General features: G+C 39.2%; 2 protein-coding genes across 3 annotated transcripts in view; one reads left to right on the forward strand and one right to left on the reverse strand.

Moving 5' to 3' along the window:
* The first annotated feature begins 6 nt into the window (after positions 1 to 6).
* Positions 7 to 3,662, forward strand: LOC111345641 (peroxisomal membrane protein 11A). Its single transcript, XM_022952957.2, has 3 exons — positions 7 to 186; positions 1,397 to 1,512; positions 1,904 to 3,662. Exons 1-3 carry the CDS (start codon positions 122 to 124, stop codon positions 2,419 to 2,421), a joined length of 699 nt encoding a protein of 232 aa, XP_022808692.1. The 5' UTR covers positions 7 to 121; the 3' UTR covers positions 2,422 to 3,662.
* LOC111345733 (dmX-like protein 2) overlaps positions 2,612 to 16,578 on the reverse strand; it is a 28,212-nt gene continuing 14,245 nt past the window's right edge. For both annotated transcript variants that reach the window (XM_088759236.1, XM_088759235.1), the window contains exons 18-38: positions 16,255 to 16,402; positions 14,851 to 16,023; positions 14,281 to 14,439; positions 13,687 to 13,882; positions 13,377 to 13,525; positions 13,002 to 13,298; positions 12,285 to 12,517; positions 11,484 to 11,742; positions 10,917 to 11,124; positions 10,477 to 10,597; positions 10,104 to 10,193; positions 9,408 to 9,547; positions 8,593 to 8,677; positions 7,754 to 7,814; positions 7,495 to 7,625; positions 6,927 to 7,004; positions 6,737 to 6,828; positions 6,489 to 6,541; positions 5,559 to 5,648; positions 4,959 to 5,086; positions 2,612 to 4,123 (exon numbers count right to left, since the gene is read on the reverse strand). In XM_088759236.1, coding sequence (XP_088615362.1) covers positions 3,920 to 4,123; positions 4,959 to 5,086; positions 5,559 to 5,648; positions 6,489 to 6,541; positions 6,737 to 6,828; positions 6,927 to 7,004; positions 7,495 to 7,625; positions 7,754 to 7,814; positions 8,593 to 8,677; positions 9,408 to 9,547; positions 10,104 to 10,193; positions 10,477 to 10,597; positions 10,917 to 11,124; positions 11,484 to 11,742; positions 12,285 to 12,517; positions 13,002 to 13,298; positions 13,377 to 13,525; positions 13,687 to 13,882; positions 14,281 to 14,439; positions 14,851 to 16,023; positions 16,255 to 16,402 — 4,095 coding nt within the window. In that variant the 3' untranslated portion in view covers positions 2,612 to 3,919. The remainder of the gene's footprint in view (positions 4,124 to 4,958; positions 5,087 to 5,558; positions 5,649 to 6,488; positions 6,542 to 6,736; positions 6,829 to 6,926; positions 7,005 to 7,494; positions 7,626 to 7,753; positions 7,815 to 8,592; positions 8,678 to 9,407; positions 9,548 to 10,103; positions 10,194 to 10,476; positions 10,598 to 10,916; positions 11,125 to 11,483; positions 11,743 to 12,284; positions 12,518 to 13,001; positions 13,299 to 13,376; positions 13,526 to 13,686; positions 13,883 to 14,280; positions 14,440 to 14,850; positions 16,024 to 16,254; positions 16,403 to 16,578) is intronic.

The following is a 16,578-nucleotide window of genomic DNA, read 5'->3' on the forward strand; positions in this document are numbered from 1 at the left end:
CTAGACCCAGTTTGCTAGAAGTTCAAAGGTACGTTTACCGAGAATACGTAGTTAAACGTGAGATTGCCCTCGATCATTTCAGCTTGAAGCGGTGGCAATTGTTGAACTGTTGGGGAAAACCATGGATGTAGTCGCTGCAGTGGTGAAGTACAATCAACAGACCTTAGGAAGGGATAAACTATGTCGGTAAGTGGAAAATTAAGCAGTTGTAACTAGTTCACGTGGCTCAGTATGGAACAAGAAATTTTTACAATTATGATGTTTTCTTATCGATAAAATATTTCCTTCACCATTAATAGAAATGAATTTTGTTTTCTTGAAATATAGAATTGTAGTTAAATATAAAATTTTAAAGAATTCAGTAAATCTGTGTTTTGGTAAGCTGTAGAGAGAAAGTAGCAGTAGAGAGAAATTATTTGAGAACGCAGTAACACGTGGTACATAATCAAGCAGTGTCATTGATGACGTCAAATGTACGTACAGATATTGGCATTTATTTCACAGAAAAGCGAATATCGTGCGCTATATTATAAACCACCGATTCGTGAGATAAATACTACTGTTTCATGAATGTATGCCAGTCAAGGGGCAATAAGTTGTTTGTTTTACACAATCATGTGATGATTGAGTAAGAACGAACATTGAGGGGGTCTTTTTATTCTAAGTCATACAATCTGACACTAAAGCATGAAAACAACGTTTCAATCTTAACGTGTTCTCCTTCAAGCGGCTACCTGTATTCAGAAGAATTTGATTTCCTCAATAAAATTTGTGGCGATCTGAATAGATCAGATTGATGTGTACGAGCAGTAACAAATTTTAATATATCTGGATATAATATGGTGACTGAATGTTCCTTGTGGATATTTTACGTAAGCAAAACTTTACTAGGTATTAGGTTGTTATTATTATATTTGTGTGTGTGTGCAGCCAGGTCACTCGTTAGTCTTTTAACTTTTATTATTTTCTGGTTTTCTGTTAAGCAATCAGATACCTTCTACTGTCTTTATTATTATTATGCGATGCCACCTATGGATTTAGATTAATTATGTAGATTTAATGTCTTGTAATATTCTTAAGTTGCTAAGCACTTGTATACAAGGAAAAACACCACATACAAAAGTGATTAGTAACCACAGCCCACCACAAGTCAAAGTCCACATTGCCATTCTGGTAAAAACACTATTGACCACTCTGTTGAATAATTTAGTTTATAAAATATTTCGTGTATTTTTCTCTTTTTGCATTCTGGTTTGTTTTACTAGGATTGGTAGTTCTCACTTGTTTTTTGTTTAAGTTCAGATGCTGCATTTAACCTAAAAAATGTTAATACTTGCTAAATGTACTTGAGCAACCAAAATTATTTGATTAATACTCATGAATTTCTTGTCATCAGGATTATTCAGTATGCCTCTAGGTTGTCCAGTTATCTTCTTCAACAAGGCGGTGCAAGTGTTGATTGGGTGAACAGGGCAAAAACACTTGATAAACAGACAAGCACCTCAAGGAAATGTAAGTTGATTCTTTAGATGAGACCAATTAATATTAGGGTTTCGATCAAACCGAGACTGCTTGTACTTTGTACAGGTCTGCAGGGGGTTTTACATTTCAAGTTCAGTAGCAGTAGAGAAAATTTAAACAGGCAGAGAACATGGGTAGCAACCCTTCAACATTCACTTGATTTTGTGGTATCCTTATAAACATTGGTAGTTGTCATTAGGACCATTACTACAGATAAAAATATTCAGACAGTAAAAACTGCTGATCAGTAGCCAAGACTGAAAACCCTTTATGCTGTCCAGTTTTTCCTGTGTAGTTAAAAATCAAAATTTTCCTGTGTACTTTAAAAATCAGAAAAACACTGCTGTATCAGTTTTTTTTTTTTTTTTTTTTTTTTTCTCAGTATTTAGGTTGGGAAAGAGTTTAGACATGATCATTGGGGCAATAAGAGCCAAGGACATCCATCACGACAACATTCTAAAGGTCCTCATCATCTGTCGCCGTGCTACTCTGGCTTTGTATTACATTATTGATCATGTTACCTGGGCTGTAAGATTGGGACTCTATAAAGCTACCCCAAAAGAATGGTCAAAGTTTCAGGCAAAATTCTGGGCTATTGCTCTTGTGTTTGGCCTTCTCAGAAACCTGTATGAGATCTTGACCCTAATTTTTGTCCCAGCAAAGAAACATGATGGTGGAGAAGAAAGCTATTCACAAGGAAGTTCTGTTACATCCAGGCTTATGACCCGTCCTCAACTTTTGCTTGACACAGTAAAAAATTCAGCTGATTTCCTGTTGCCTTTCAATGTTATGGGTGTAATCGAGTTGAATGTTGGTTTGGCTGGGTTACTAGGATTAATTTCATCAATTGCAGGTGCAATACCTGTTTGGAATCCTAACATGAAATTGAAACCTTCTTAGAGATTCAGTTGGATGACTTGATGAAGTGCAATTCTGATCAAGGCTGAAAATTTGCTACAACTCTTAATTTTATGAAAAATACTGTTTTTGTGTGCCAGTACACTGTTATCAGTAAGTGGTGCACTAATTAACATTGTAATGGGAAACTTTTCTTTATGAAGCATTTGCTAAATTATACTTCATACCAGTGTAAATTTATATATAATTTATTTTATGTTATTAATACAAGTGAATACAGACCTTTTTGAAGTGAACCATGTCTAGATGCATATGTAGTAATCCAACATGACTCTGTCTTGTTGCTGGAAGTACTTTCCCAAAAGGGTGGGCAGTGACAGAGAAATTAGTATGATTTATTTTTTTACCATTAAGAATTGGTTCCTAGGATGTCTGAGGAATTAAGAAATACAATTGATAATTACAGGTAGCTCATTGTACTTTCAATTTCAAATGATTAGCCACTGTAGAACAAAAGAGTCAAACCTGAATAAGAACAAAAGAAATCATGCCAGCCAAAGGGGAAAAAAACCCTGCTGTTTACACTTCTAATATATTTTCCACATTATTATGCTTTGAACTTGATAGCTTGAGATGGGTTCACAGAATTCAGCATGAATGTACATAACTAAAAAATACATAAAAACCTGATGAAAACAATCGTTCTTTTCTATCTTTTTCCACTTATATGTTTATGCTTGTTATATTCTTGTTCTTCACAATTAAGCTTAGGGAAATTGCTATCTCAGAGCCCCAAATATCTGCATGAAAAAGTTTGATGTTCAAAAAAAGCAAGTCATCATCAAACCAGTACTTTGCTTTGGAGCACTTTGGGTAGCATGCCTACCAGTTGAATGCCTTTTCCCAGAAACGATTGCTGGCACAGCCATAATCACAATTTCAATATATAAAGATGACTGATCTTTGAACTACTCTTTATGATTAACTTCACAATCTGCTTGAAACTCAAATATGTTTTTTTCTAATTGGCAAAAGTTTCAAACACACTGCTCTCTGTTTTAACTCTAAAATTTTACAAATAAGGACATCAGATCTATGATATTGATGTTTCTATTCCTGCTTTTACAATATCAATGTATGTACCACACCAAACAAACACAATTTGTGTAAAGAACTTGTGCACAAAAACTGTCAGAAGGATATATTAATGTAAATCCTCTTTTTCCTTGAGTCTCGTACTCAACTTAGCAGTGACTATCGTAATAAAAGGGAATTCTTTCTTAGTTTTATTTGCAACATTGTTCAGTGCATCTTTAATCATTTCAGATGTTCAGTATAAGCCAAGTGAACTGTCAGTCATTTGAAGAAGTACAAAAAAAAGGTTTCATTGACAAACAACAGTCCAAAGAACAGCTGGGAATACACTTCTGTCAATGCATTACCGCTGTCATTGTAACTGCTTGCCATCAATTTATTTTTTGAAGCTGTCTTTGTCACCACAATTCTCACGAAGCAAATATTGTGAGATCAAGAATCATTGTCATAGCAGTTTGCTGTTGAAAATAGTTTCCCTAACAGAGAGCTGTCTCCATTTCACTGTACCATCTCCCCCACAGGAGAATAATTGTCCATTGTGGAGGTTCATAAGGGCCACACCCTGAGTCCCATACTTCAGAAGATAAGCCCCTTTGCTGTGCTCTTTCGGGTAACACTCTAGCTCTTCGTGTACTGACAAACCCCACACCTGAAATGAGAAAGCAATTCAATAAAGTAATGTTACAGAAGTATATTAGAACGAAAAACGAGCAATTCCTGCAACTTATTTTGCAGAGGCCTTAATTTTCAATTCCGATTTAAATCAAGAGAATGTCTGTACAACCAACCAATTACAATAGTTGTCCGGGTCTTTTCAAAATTATGAGCGCTTTACAATATCAAAGCGGCACTTCTCCGATCGACGTGAAGTATATCAAAATGGGCTAAAAAAAAAAAAAAAGATATTGGCAACAACCAATCTACCTCAACAAAATATAATCATAAGCTAATCACAACTACACAATGATAATTCTAAATGTCTGTCATCAATTGGTAGAGCGCCGGACTGTTGTGCGGGAGGTCGTGAGTTTAAATCCAGCCGGACCAACACTCAGGGTCTTTAAATAACTGAGAAGAAAGTGCTGCCTTTGTAATAATATCTGCAAGTGGTTAGACTTTCTAGTCTTCTCGGATCGGGACGATAAATGGATGTCCCATCTCACAAGCCCTTGTATGTGATAAAAAAATTTGTGGGACGTTAAAGAACCCACACGCTGTTCGAAAAGAGTTGGGCACGTAGTGCCCGGTGTTGTGGTCTATCTTTGTGTAGTGTCTATCAAATTGATGGGCCTACTGCGCCTTTGAATATTATATAGAAAAGGCGCAATATAAATAAGGAATTCATTCATTCACCAAGAAGGCTGAAAACTAAGCGAGTGGCTGTAACAAGAAACTGATTTCAAAAGTAAAACATTCTGCTAGTCCGCTTGCCTCGTTGAAGCACGATTGAGCTAAAACCAACAAGTTATCCCGTTTACGAATACCTTAATATCTCCATCTTCAGAGCCGGAAATGAAGAATTCTTCATTTTCATCCACAACTATGCTTTTCACCGGCGCATCATGAGCCAAAAATGTGTGTCGTAGTTGACGCTGTCGTAGATCAAATATACCTTACATCTGTTAAGGACGCTCAGTTAAGTTGTCGAAACGTTTCACGAGGTACACAAGAAAGAAACAGAAGCAGACGATATGGACAACAAGCTGGACCAAAATGAAGTGGTTGAGGAAAAACCGAATGAATCATTAAAACACTTCAATTAATTCAAGCCGTTCCTTTTCTACAAAGCACTAAACCATTTGCCAAGGATAAAGTCGGAATAAAAACAGTTCAGATAGGCTGATCTGACAGCTTCTCTATAGAATTTCGCTTTACCTACCCCGCCCATTGGATTGGAGATGACTGAGCCGGCGATGAAAAGGAGTAACCAGCTAAAATTTTAAATAACAGTCAGCACTTCCAAATTATACAACCCTGAGTACAGTTGGCCAACTTCACCATTCCTCTTAGCTTGCCACATTAATGCCTACTACCAAACACAACCGTTGAATATTTTCAACGAAACATGGGTTACTCAAGGATACAAATATTTCCCTTACGTCCTCCAGAAATGAGCAGCTGCTGACCAGCAACATGCGCAAGACAGGGCGCTCCATTTTCATGACATATGAAAGCTGTTAAAAAAAAAAGGGAAGAAAACTACTGGAACTGCAACTGTGGTGTTAATTTACATGTAACCGTCCCAGTCCCCTTCAGAAATGTTGGTCTAGTCACGTGTGCGCTCGAAAACACGTGTAACCTATGCGCTATTCACACCAAAGCTTAAACATGTCTGAAAGATGTTTTGTTACAAACGGTTTGAAACTTTTTCTTCATAGAAGCTGCTTAAACCATTGTTTGTCGGCTTCAAATGTAGCCCATTGAAAATATGAGTCAGTATTTTAATCCTAAGGAAATTCTGTTTGTCAGCTCTCTGTTTCTGATTTGATTTAGTTTAACACGGTGTAACTAAACACGTTTTGCTGTTGTAAATGGGGTAATGATCACACTTGGAGTGACTGGTAATTCTTATGATTAAAAACTAGATCATTGGATAATGCAATTCAAGACTTTTTATTGGCTTAGCCATTATGGTATATCAGCCAATATATCATAATCTACAAATATGGCAAGCGTACGTGTTAGCTTAAAATCAAAAGGGAGCTAAAAATTTAATAAAATTTAATAATTTAATTTAACGTTTTTAATAAAACAATTATTCCGCTCGCGCTTGTTGGATATGAGATGATTATAGCCAACTCGGTGCTACGCGCCTCGTTGGCTATCTATCATCTCATATCCAACGCGCGCTCGTGGAATAATTGTTAATTAGCTGCGACGTTTGCGGCAATTTGTTTTGGTCCTTTTTTTCGTTTATTATTTTTTTTTAACAAAATCACTGATAGTGTTTCGATCGTGTATTGCTCACAACTGCAACAAAATATTTATTCTCAAAAACATTAAAAGAGTCTTACCATGAACGAGTGAACTGTGCTGAGGAACCAAAGTATCCCAAAGGCAAACATTGCTGAGAGGGAAAAAAGATCACATAAATAAGCTATGGCAATCTGGAAGCAGGAAAGGGAAATCAGCAACATCTATTTGGGGCAACGCTTATTGTCCAACTACATTAATCGTGGTAATTCATACGGAACCTCGGTAGAAAAGTTTTTAAAGTTTTGGAAGTTTTGAAACCAAAACCGAACTAAAATGCTAAGTGCACCTTCCATCTGAGGAATGTCCTGCCGTTGCTAGAAAACTCGAAGAGCCAACAAATGCGAAGTCGCTGGTCTGTTTATTGTGACACTTCAGAGTCTGGTATAAAAAGAAAAAATAGGTTTTAAGATCAGCTGCTGACGGTTAATGTTCTTGTATTTGAGTTATGAGCACAGCACTTGAAATGCAGGTCTTACCAAAAAAGGATCAGCAGATGTGGATGTACTACTAACTTGCCATAAAACCAACTGACCACTGGCATCTGAAATTCCGACCTGCAAAACATAACGACATCACAGCGGTAACAACTCTGTGCGTGGGACGATTTTGAAAGATTTCATGACAGTTTCTGCGGTCTCTTCAAAGATGGAAAGTCAACCTTCTTTTGGCAACTTCGAGAATGTGTGTCACTGAGAGAATAATCATACAAAACGTGAACTTCTCATGGAAAATTACAAAGCTTGGAGAAACCGCTAGTACTGAGCACTAGATCAGTACTAGCACTAGATCACGAGAGGCAAAAAAAATTTGATATTTAACCAGCCTAGCCCATGGAATAAAGAAACACTGACACAAACCGGATAAAAGCCTGTTCATTAAGCCCTTAAACGAGCAGAAGTAATTATCAGGTAAGTTCTCACAGTGAACTGGAAATAAATGTAAGAAAACTTGCGAGTTAAACTGTTATCTTGATAAAACACTAAAATCTACCAAGAAATTTGTTGTAGCTTAAAGGGAGAACTAATAAAAAGATCCTGAGAATACCTTGTTGCCATGGGGACTGAACCGTGCTCTGGTCACTCTTTGATACGAACCAGATGTACGATGGGATGTGATCTCCTGCGCATGACCAAACTCCCACATACGAATACTTCCATCTTGAGAGCCGGAGACATCTATGCGACGAAGTAAAAATCAAATACATGACTGCTTTACTTTCTAAGACAGTGATAGAAAAGTGATGGTAGTTTACTTTCTAAGACAGTGATAGAAAAGTGATGGTTAGTTTATTTTTGATACTCACAGTATGGAAGATGAGGATGAGAATCCATCCGTTTGACGCCATGAACACTTCTCCTGAAAAGCTGCACAAATGAGAAACAAATGTTCAGTTTTCAACAATTCTTGACACGAAATTAGAAATTTCGCTTTAACTGCATTTGTACTGAGCTTCGAGGAATGTTAACCTTAGGTGTTCCAGCCTCCGTGGAAATCACGTCTCCTACCCAGCGATTTTAAACATCAAACAGGTTCTTGCAATTTACTAAATTTTATATACTATGGTAATTTTCCTTATTTTTTTTTTTCAGGTGCGCAGCCTTCTTTCCTCATTAAACTTAGATGTTTGTTTAATGATATTCACAACTTTCGCGACCAGTGGAGTAAAATCGCGGAGAGAAAGCTGCAGGATACATAAATGATACGTATGATGCACGATCCTCGCAGTAGAGAGCGCTATTTATGCAATAGCGAAAATCAGACCTGAAAAAAATCAGGCCTGTACGGGATTCGAACCACTGACCTCTGCGATACTAGTGCAGCGCTCTACCACTTGAGCTAACAAGCCAACTGGGAGCAGGCCGTTAAGTTGATTCGTAATAAACCCGTGATGATAAATCGGATACAATGTATATATGACGTTCATATATTTTGAACTGCGGTATTAGATACGTATGATGCACGATCCTCGCAGTAGAATTGAATCCCGTACAGGCCGGATTTTTTTCAGGTCTGATTTTCGCTATTGCACAAATAGCGCTCTCTACTGCGAGGATCGTGCATCATACGTACCTAATACCGCAGTTCAAAATATATGAACTTCATATATACATTGTATCTGATAAATAAATGAGCAGCGCTAACCACTGTGCCTGACTGAAGAGAGTGTCCACCTGGCGTACTCTTCTGTGGGCTGACATTTCCAGCTTGACTAAAATCAGGCTCATCACTAAATAAGAGAATAAAAACAACTAAACAATACAAAATACTTATACAATCACGAGTTTCTGTGGTGCAAGTGACGAGGGGCTGCACTTTAGAATGTGTTCGTGCCAAAAATGTTTATGAATTGAAGTGAGCCATGACAAATATGGTAGTTTGGAGTGACCTTATCTTTGCTTTCTCTGCTGTGGCTTCAGTAGTATGTGCGTATTCGGGTTGGGTTTTTGCAACATTTGAAAAAAAATGATTTGCTGCTCTTTGAGGCAACATTTGAACAATGAAATAAAGACAGCCTTCCAATCCAACTAAAGCAATGGCTGCTGCAACACTACACACAATCATCAAAGTCACAAGCAATATTGAGCTGATCCAATGTTATAAAAAGACGTCAACAGAGACTTCTACTTTCTCTCTCAGGCGTTGATGACACCTCTTCGCATAAAGAACCTTTCAAAAAATTATTAGGGCCAAATTGTTAGAAGGCCGTTTGGCGCTGGCCTTGGGTTAAATTTTTATCTGGATTTCTTTAACCCTATGTTCAAAATGCTTTTTCAGATAATTTTCTTCATGTTCTTTTAGAGCATCAAATGACTCAATTTTAGACGAAAAGGATTCTACTGAATTTTCTTTTAAAGCTTCCAGATGTGAAATCAGATTTCATAATAACCCTGGGTTATGTTAACCTAGCTTTGAACAACTTGGCCCAGAACTGCAGTGTTTTTATCAAATGAAGATACCTTCTTCGCTGCTGAGCGTCGCTCTGTTCACGCTCAACTTCATCTTCAGCCCACAGCAACGGTTCAGGGCTTAACACACGGGAAATATCAACTTCTTCGACGTCCTTGAGGCTCCCGACGGCGATGCAGTTTGGATTTGCCTGCAACACAACAGTAAAAGATTACATTTATGGCCGATAGCTTACGTTACTAAGGCTAGATCTAAGCTGATATAACTAGGGCTGTATTTACCGTAGAAAATTTAGGTCAACAAGCTATGACTTGTGGATCAAGACAGCTAGTGGTTGTCTTAAACTACAAGTCAGAGCTGTCTTACGCATGTGTTGGTGCGTGTATGTGGCTCTGGACAGAGTAGATGGCTGTAACTACTGTAGGCAGTGAAGTAAGTAAATGAAATTAGTCCTGGTGTAAAATTTAACAAGTATCGGAAGAAAAGATCGTATGCTGTCCTAGCAAGAATCAAACACCCAAAAAGCTTCACAATGTGACTCTACGTTAAGACACTCCACTCGTACACACGATAATCATACGGGCCATTGGCTAACAAACTTGCGAATAAGTTAATGTCTGAAGGTGTGCATGCTAATCGCTCGTGTCACGCTCGTTCAGGTGTCTTCTCAACAGCGGTCAGGTGACAAATCGACCCTCCTTGTTGTAAAAGAGAATCCAAAGACTAATATTAAACTACAATTTTACCTTGTTAATGCAAAATGTGTTGATACCCTCGGCGTCTTTGTACAAAACTTTCACAGGCTTTACATCTGCCACAAAATCCTTGTCGTCAAACTAGGATGGGAGAGAACGGCAAAAATATGATTAGAAAAAATAGAAATAAAGAAAAGAGGAAAAGGTTGGGCAATCGAATACTTGCTTGTAGCTCAACTTCGTTCAAGTCCTCTTTGACGACAAAGCTTACAATGTTTCCATTCCTTCCAGACAGATTTGTCCAAAACAGAAAAATCTAAGTTTGAGTATTCTAAGTTTAAAAATTCCTTCACATTTCCAAACAGAGAAACAGAAGGAATGAACCGTCTTCGTAGAACTCGAGAAAGTAAATTGGTGAGAATACCTCTTGCACCGTTGCCATGTCATTTTTAAAGATATTCTGTATGTAGATCTCCCGAATGGCTTCCTGATGTACCAAAGTTCGCCACAACCGTTTAACAGGCTCTGCAGAGTTACGAGTAGATCTACACAACAAAGGAGAGAAATATATCCTGTTACAACAGTGGCATGCTGGTCGCTGAACGTTCGGTCGGCTGGTAGATCTCTCGGTCGGTGTTCATTCGTCCGATCGGCATTGGTTCATTTATTCGTTCGTTCGTTCGTTTGGTCAATTTTCGGTCAGTCAATTTACTCAACCGTCCGTTCATTTCTCTGTAGGGTCGTAGAGTCGTTCCTTTGAGACCGTTCTTGATTCGATAACGTCTTTATTAACACAGTTAGAGCAATGTTTGCTTATACAGCTACAGTCTAGAGAGGTGTTGTACGGAAGCCGATTGGTTTTACCTAAAAGGAGTATTTTGTGGATCCATCAGAGCCTTGTATCTCATTAACGCTCGTCCACCTCTTGGAAATCCATCTTGGCTGACAGGAAACTGTGAAATGAAGTCCGGGGGAGGTCCCTGGAAACTCTCAAGTTTGTCGTGGAAAGTTCGGGTCCAGCGCTCCACCGTCTTCAGAGCCGCATGTAACTGAGGCGATAGAGAGGGTAAATCTGAAGAAAGAAGCCGAAAACAAAGTTTAAAATCTGTCGGTGACCCACTACAGAGCAAAAATAAACTAACCCAACTTAAGTGCTACCATTCTAGTGTGGATTTTCAGGACAGGGATTTATTCTGCTTCAGTTCGCTTTGTGATTGGTTAAGAAATCACATCATCTCCTCAACCAATCAGACGCAAAACTAAAACCACTCGTGACTTGGTCATACGCGTTTTCGCGCGTTTCAGACAGTTAAGTTATGATTGGCTCTTTGAAATATTTTTCTTCCTTCTTGAGTGGTTTTAGAATGCGTGGGTTTTCTATTTACAATACTCACTCGAGAAGCCATCTAGTCGTCCTAAAATAAATCTCACCGGTTAGCTCAAATCCCACGTCGGGTAAAAAAGATTGTAAATTAGCGAGCACCAGTTTGCCGATGGTGTAATTCATGAGACACCAGCCATAAGATTCATGATCCAGGTGGTCACGTGCTTCAGTTTTCTTCCTTCGTTTGGTTGAGAAATACTCAAGATCATTTTCAGCGTCACTTTCAAATATTTCATCATCTTCCGAGTCACTTGCATCGTCATCAGAATCGTAATGTTTCACGCCTTTTTCTCCGATTAGCGGGGGCTGAAAAATTCACACAGGAAAGCATAACTCAAAGCTACGTTTCTGATAAACAGTTGGTTATTCTGTGAATTCAAATAAGTATTGAGGAATTCTATCCGTGAACATTTGTCTAACTAACGACTTATTGATACGAAACTTCGGAACAATGCCATCTGAGCAACTGTGTACTTACCCCTCCCCTATCCCAACTACACTGAGCCAACTGATAACCAGTCGAGGTTAATGTTGGGTTAGGGGAAGGGTAAGTTCACAGTTGCTCAGATACTGACAAAATACTTACAGTTGCCAAAGATAAATAGTCAATACTGAATGGTCGATGATTTATGAAGTAAATAATTACTTTCAATAAAAAAGTGAAGCGCTCACGCACTCATAAGGCAGTGCTAGTATTTCGCTTTGAACAACATATTATTACAACAGTTATACGGTATATGGAAAAAGTTCAAAGGTAATACAACTGTTAGCAAATTATTAATTGTAAGTTCACTGGACAGAGCAATTCAAACATGCGCGGTAGCAAAATATTCGGGCGTTTACTGTACCTTGCTGATAAAGTACTCCATTAAAGTAGTTCTTGGTGGAATGAACTGCTCAACATAAACAGGTTTCACGTCAGTTGACAGCCACTGCGACATGGTTTCTGTCAGACTCTGTCCTAACAGCTTGAAGTTCCATCTTTGCCGAGCACCTTGCCAATACTTATCACCTCTTCCTCGTCCATCAGGATTGACAGCCGCTGAGTTTCTTTGCTTCTTTTTGACATCAGTCCCAACACCTTACAAGACAATATTGAAACAAAGTGGATTTCCTCCTATACGTAAACCGAATGTGGGAAAAGATCTAAACTGTGACTGGGTTAACACAAGCATGAAAGGATGGGGAAATATAGACAATGTTCTTGTAACAATCTAATGTATGATTTGAATGTACTCGAGTGGCCACACACTTTCCTTTCTTCATATTTCATCCGTTAAGATGATGATCTGTCTTCTGGTCAAACTAGCTTCATCAAAACTAATTTTGCCCCTGAAAATCTGTGTGGATCCCTAGCTCAATTACACCTACAAGTGGAGAGAATAGAGTATTCGCACAAAAAAACACGCGCTTATCGACTGGCAATTAAAATCAGATCACTGTGCATGTTAAGATACCGCAATTTTTGCACAAATTCGTGATCGCGAATCTAAACGTAACACGATTGCACGCAACACGTTCTTTTTTCTCGGAAATAATTACCACATGTAAGTTTCAAAACCCACCAACACTTTGTCGAACAACGGTCCTCAGGCCTCCACCGAACACCAAACCCCACATGCCCGACTTGAGTGAATTCACAACCAATCGATAGAGTTGATTGGGTTGACAATTAGACCATGCAAGAGCAAGCAGACTCAAGTATACAGCAACACACGACTCTGCCAGCAGAATCCGCAGCTTAGTGCTGTTATCTTTATGTTCTGTGGCCAGCAGCGAGAGGAGCAAGCGAACACCTGGCCACTTGGAAGGAGCACCGGTAGGAGCTGCTGTTTTGTTTGCATCCGATGAGCTGCTTTGCTCTTCAAAGAAACATCACAAAAGTATTTATGAAGTGTCCAGGGGTTTCTAAGATCGCATAAGTATATCACATTCAGTACCTTTGGTAGGCTTCGATCCGGTTAAAGAGTTCTTCTCCTGAGTCATGCCAGTTAAACTCTGATAGATGCAGTCGGACAAGGTTCCTGTCAGATTATGCAGTACATTTACCAAGCGAATTGGATGGCTGGGAGATGGTGGACCAGGCAAACTGTGAAAAACAATATATGCATGATGAAATAACAGATCGCTTCAGCGCAAGATTGCTTAGATAAGTTTATCAACTTACGTATAAAGAGGCCAGAAATACATGACATGAAAGGAAGAGTCGTGACTTGAAATGAAACGGAAGGAAATAAATGCCCTTCTCACCTGAACACAAACCGAAGAATATCCTGTGTGAGAGATTGTAAGAATCCAAGAGGGCTGGCCAGGAATGAGGAAGCAGACACTGAGGCCAGGATAAGAGGTGGAACAGAAGGCCCCGCTGATGGCACGCGCAGGGGAGACACCAGGGAATGCATCTGCTCCACCTCATGAAGAAGCAGTAGAAGTTCCATATTCATTGCTACGAAGAAGAGAACAATACATATCTTTGAACATCTCCCAATTCCTAACACTTCGCAATAACGCGTAATGAAATTGTGTGCGTTTATTGTCAACAAAACAAAGTTTGGAACCTTTCTACAAACGCAATGAACTGAATTAACGCTTCAACAAACTAGTAGGTTTTTTGGAGGGCACTACAACCTGCGTCTAGGTTCAGTCTTCTTAAGCCGACGCTGAAGTAACGTTTAGTACATTCGATCATACAAATTCGTACAGTTAAAACCATTATTGCGAGATTGCAGCTTTTTTTAATTCTAGATAAGTTTGTCCACAGTCAAGGCTTTAGCTTGGCGTATCTTGCCTTCCACAAGTATCTGTTGTCAAAATTTTAAGTTAAACATGATGAAAACATGTTACCTGCTAGATCTCCACCGCTAGCTCCGTGAAGAGAACAGTAATTCAATAAAATTGTAAGAAGCTTCTGGTTCTTTTTCAGCCATTGAATATGCCTAGCTGAGCGATCGATTTTCAGAGCAATGTAATTTTTGTCTACTGTACCGCTCTCTTGTGATTCGTCTGTTGTTGAAACAAAATAACACTTACGGTTAGCGAGATGAGAAGTAGTTCGGTATCTGAAGTTCTCATTTGCATGCATAACAGTGCAAACAGGCTTACAGAAAACGAAAAATATCTGTTCTCTTCCAATAAAATGATTGTTAAACCACAGAGTCTTAAAACCCATTTAAAAAAAGACGTCCTTATCCAATGAAAGGTATTCGTCGTATTTTAGTTATCATATAAAAAATCAAGCCATAAATCTGTAAAAATTGACATTTTCTTCCTGAAAAAAAAACGGGGAAAATCCCAAACTCGTGAACAGTTTTTCGACGTGTCCACAGGATATCAGTTCACGATTTAATTATCATCCGTCCTTCGTTTAAGACACAAAAGGAAAGAAAAACCACACAAGTCAGCACAGCGCAATACCTGACTCAATATTGATTTCAACGGCATCATCCTCTTCGTTTTCACTTTCCTCTGCCACAATACCATAGTCAGACATCTTGTGTAACACTCCGAGCTCTTTTTCTAACCACTTGATGAAAAACGGTCGCAAATCTTCATCAGCAATCTCGCAACTCGATGGCAAACCATGCAGCTCGTTGATCAAGAGTTTAATAATTGCAGAAAACTTCATCTGCTGCGCAACAACATCTAAATGTCGTGTCTCCTTGGGTTTGGTGACGGGTAATTCGTCATTGTGTAACTTCGAATTACTTGTTGAGTTGTCTCTGTTTTGCTCTGACTCTTCATTAGTTTCAAAATTATCGTTGGAGTAAGACGATTGGTTAGATTCTAAGCCGTTTACACCATCTAACCCCAGTCCACCCAGCTTCTCGGACACAGGCTGACTCCAATCAAACCCATTTGAAAGGTCTACAAGACCGTCACTACTCAATTTCGACGACACAGGTTTTGACCAATCAAAATCGTCGACACTTCCACCTCCCAGATCAGACGCTAGAGGCTGACTCCAGTCAAAATCAGCCGCTGAATCGCCACCAAGCTTGGACGAAACAGGTTTACTCCAATCAAAGTCATCAGCTCTCCCATTCAAGGGTGTATCAACACGACCAAAAGAAAAATCGCTGAGGGTTCCTGTGCTGATCATATCACCTGTCACATCCTCCACATTGTTGCTAGTGTCCTCCACAGGGGAGTCACCTTCGGCAACAGACCTGGCATCTCCCTCAGATATGTCAGTGGCTGGAAGCTCCATCAATACCTGCAGCGCCAAAGCGGGACAACCAGAATTCAAATGCGCGTGAGCAGTCTTGAAAAACAATTGCCTCTCCATGGGTGTCAAAGGTTCGTCGAGTATTTCCTCTTCGCGGATGCTTCCCTGTCTGGGATGAAGATTTCTTACAACTGATTTCATTTTGATCTTGTTATCGTGCTCATGCATAAATCGTCTTCTTTTAATCAGAGGGTGTTTGCGCAGGTAGAGATAAAAGTTGAAGACATCAGGATTACCGCTAGCGGCCAAAGGATTGCATTTTTTCTCCTGAGATTTGTGTCCTGTTGGTTCAAAGATCAATGTTTCCAACGCCTGGTTGTAGTCCTTCAAGATCCAATAAGCGATGCTTCTGAGGAATGGGTCTGCAATGTTTTCAAAAAAGAGAGCAAGCGATCTCAAGTTATACCTTTAAAATAACAATCGTCTCAGGTGAGGAAGAGATGGGGGAGGGGGGGGGATAGACCTCTTCAAGACCATTACTTGAAACCTAGCGATCACTTCCGTGAAAAATTCTTTTTTTATGTGTGTCTGTTTCTTTTTGGTTTCCAATTCATTTCACACGTTGATCAACCACAATGAAAGATTCAGCTTACCCTGAGTTGGCTCATGCGCACTGCCACCTTGACCCAGCAAGCACTCCTTTAGGATGCGGGCGTAGAGGGGCCCCCCTGAGGCATCTTCCTCATACAGCCGAGCGAGGACCATGGCTAGTTGAACGTCTTGCAATCGACTGATACAAACCTGAAAAAGGACGCCGAAAAAGATTTGTACACAGAGTTTGATGCCTTTAAAGTAGCTATTAAGAAACGCCAGTTTTAGCAACACTGCTTAACCCACACTGATTTTGTTTATGCGGTGTGTGGTCTGTTCAAAGATTCACTGCTCCTTCACCGAAAAAACAAGATATAAATAACACG

Source organism: Stylophora pistillata, chromosome 4 (assembly GCF_964205215.1).
Source record: "Stylophora pistillata chromosome 4, jaStyPist1.2, whole genome shotgun sequence".
Classification (NCBI taxonomy): domain Eukaryota; kingdom Metazoa; phylum Cnidaria; class Anthozoa; order Scleractinia; family Pocilloporidae; genus Stylophora; species Stylophora pistillata.

Coding starts and splice junctions, on each gene's coding strand:
- LOC111345641 (XM_022952957.2), top strand. CDS start 122: ATGGATGTAGTCGCTGCAGTGGTGAAGTACAATCAACAGACCTTAGGA. Junction 187..1,396: donor GGAAGGGATAAACTATGTCG/GTAAGTGGAAAA, acceptor TCTTGTCATCAG/GATTATTCAGTATGCCTCTA. Junction 1,513..1,903: donor GACAAGCACCTCAAGGAAAT/GTAAGTTGATTC, acceptor TTTTTTTCTCAG/TATTTAGGTTGGGAAAGAGT.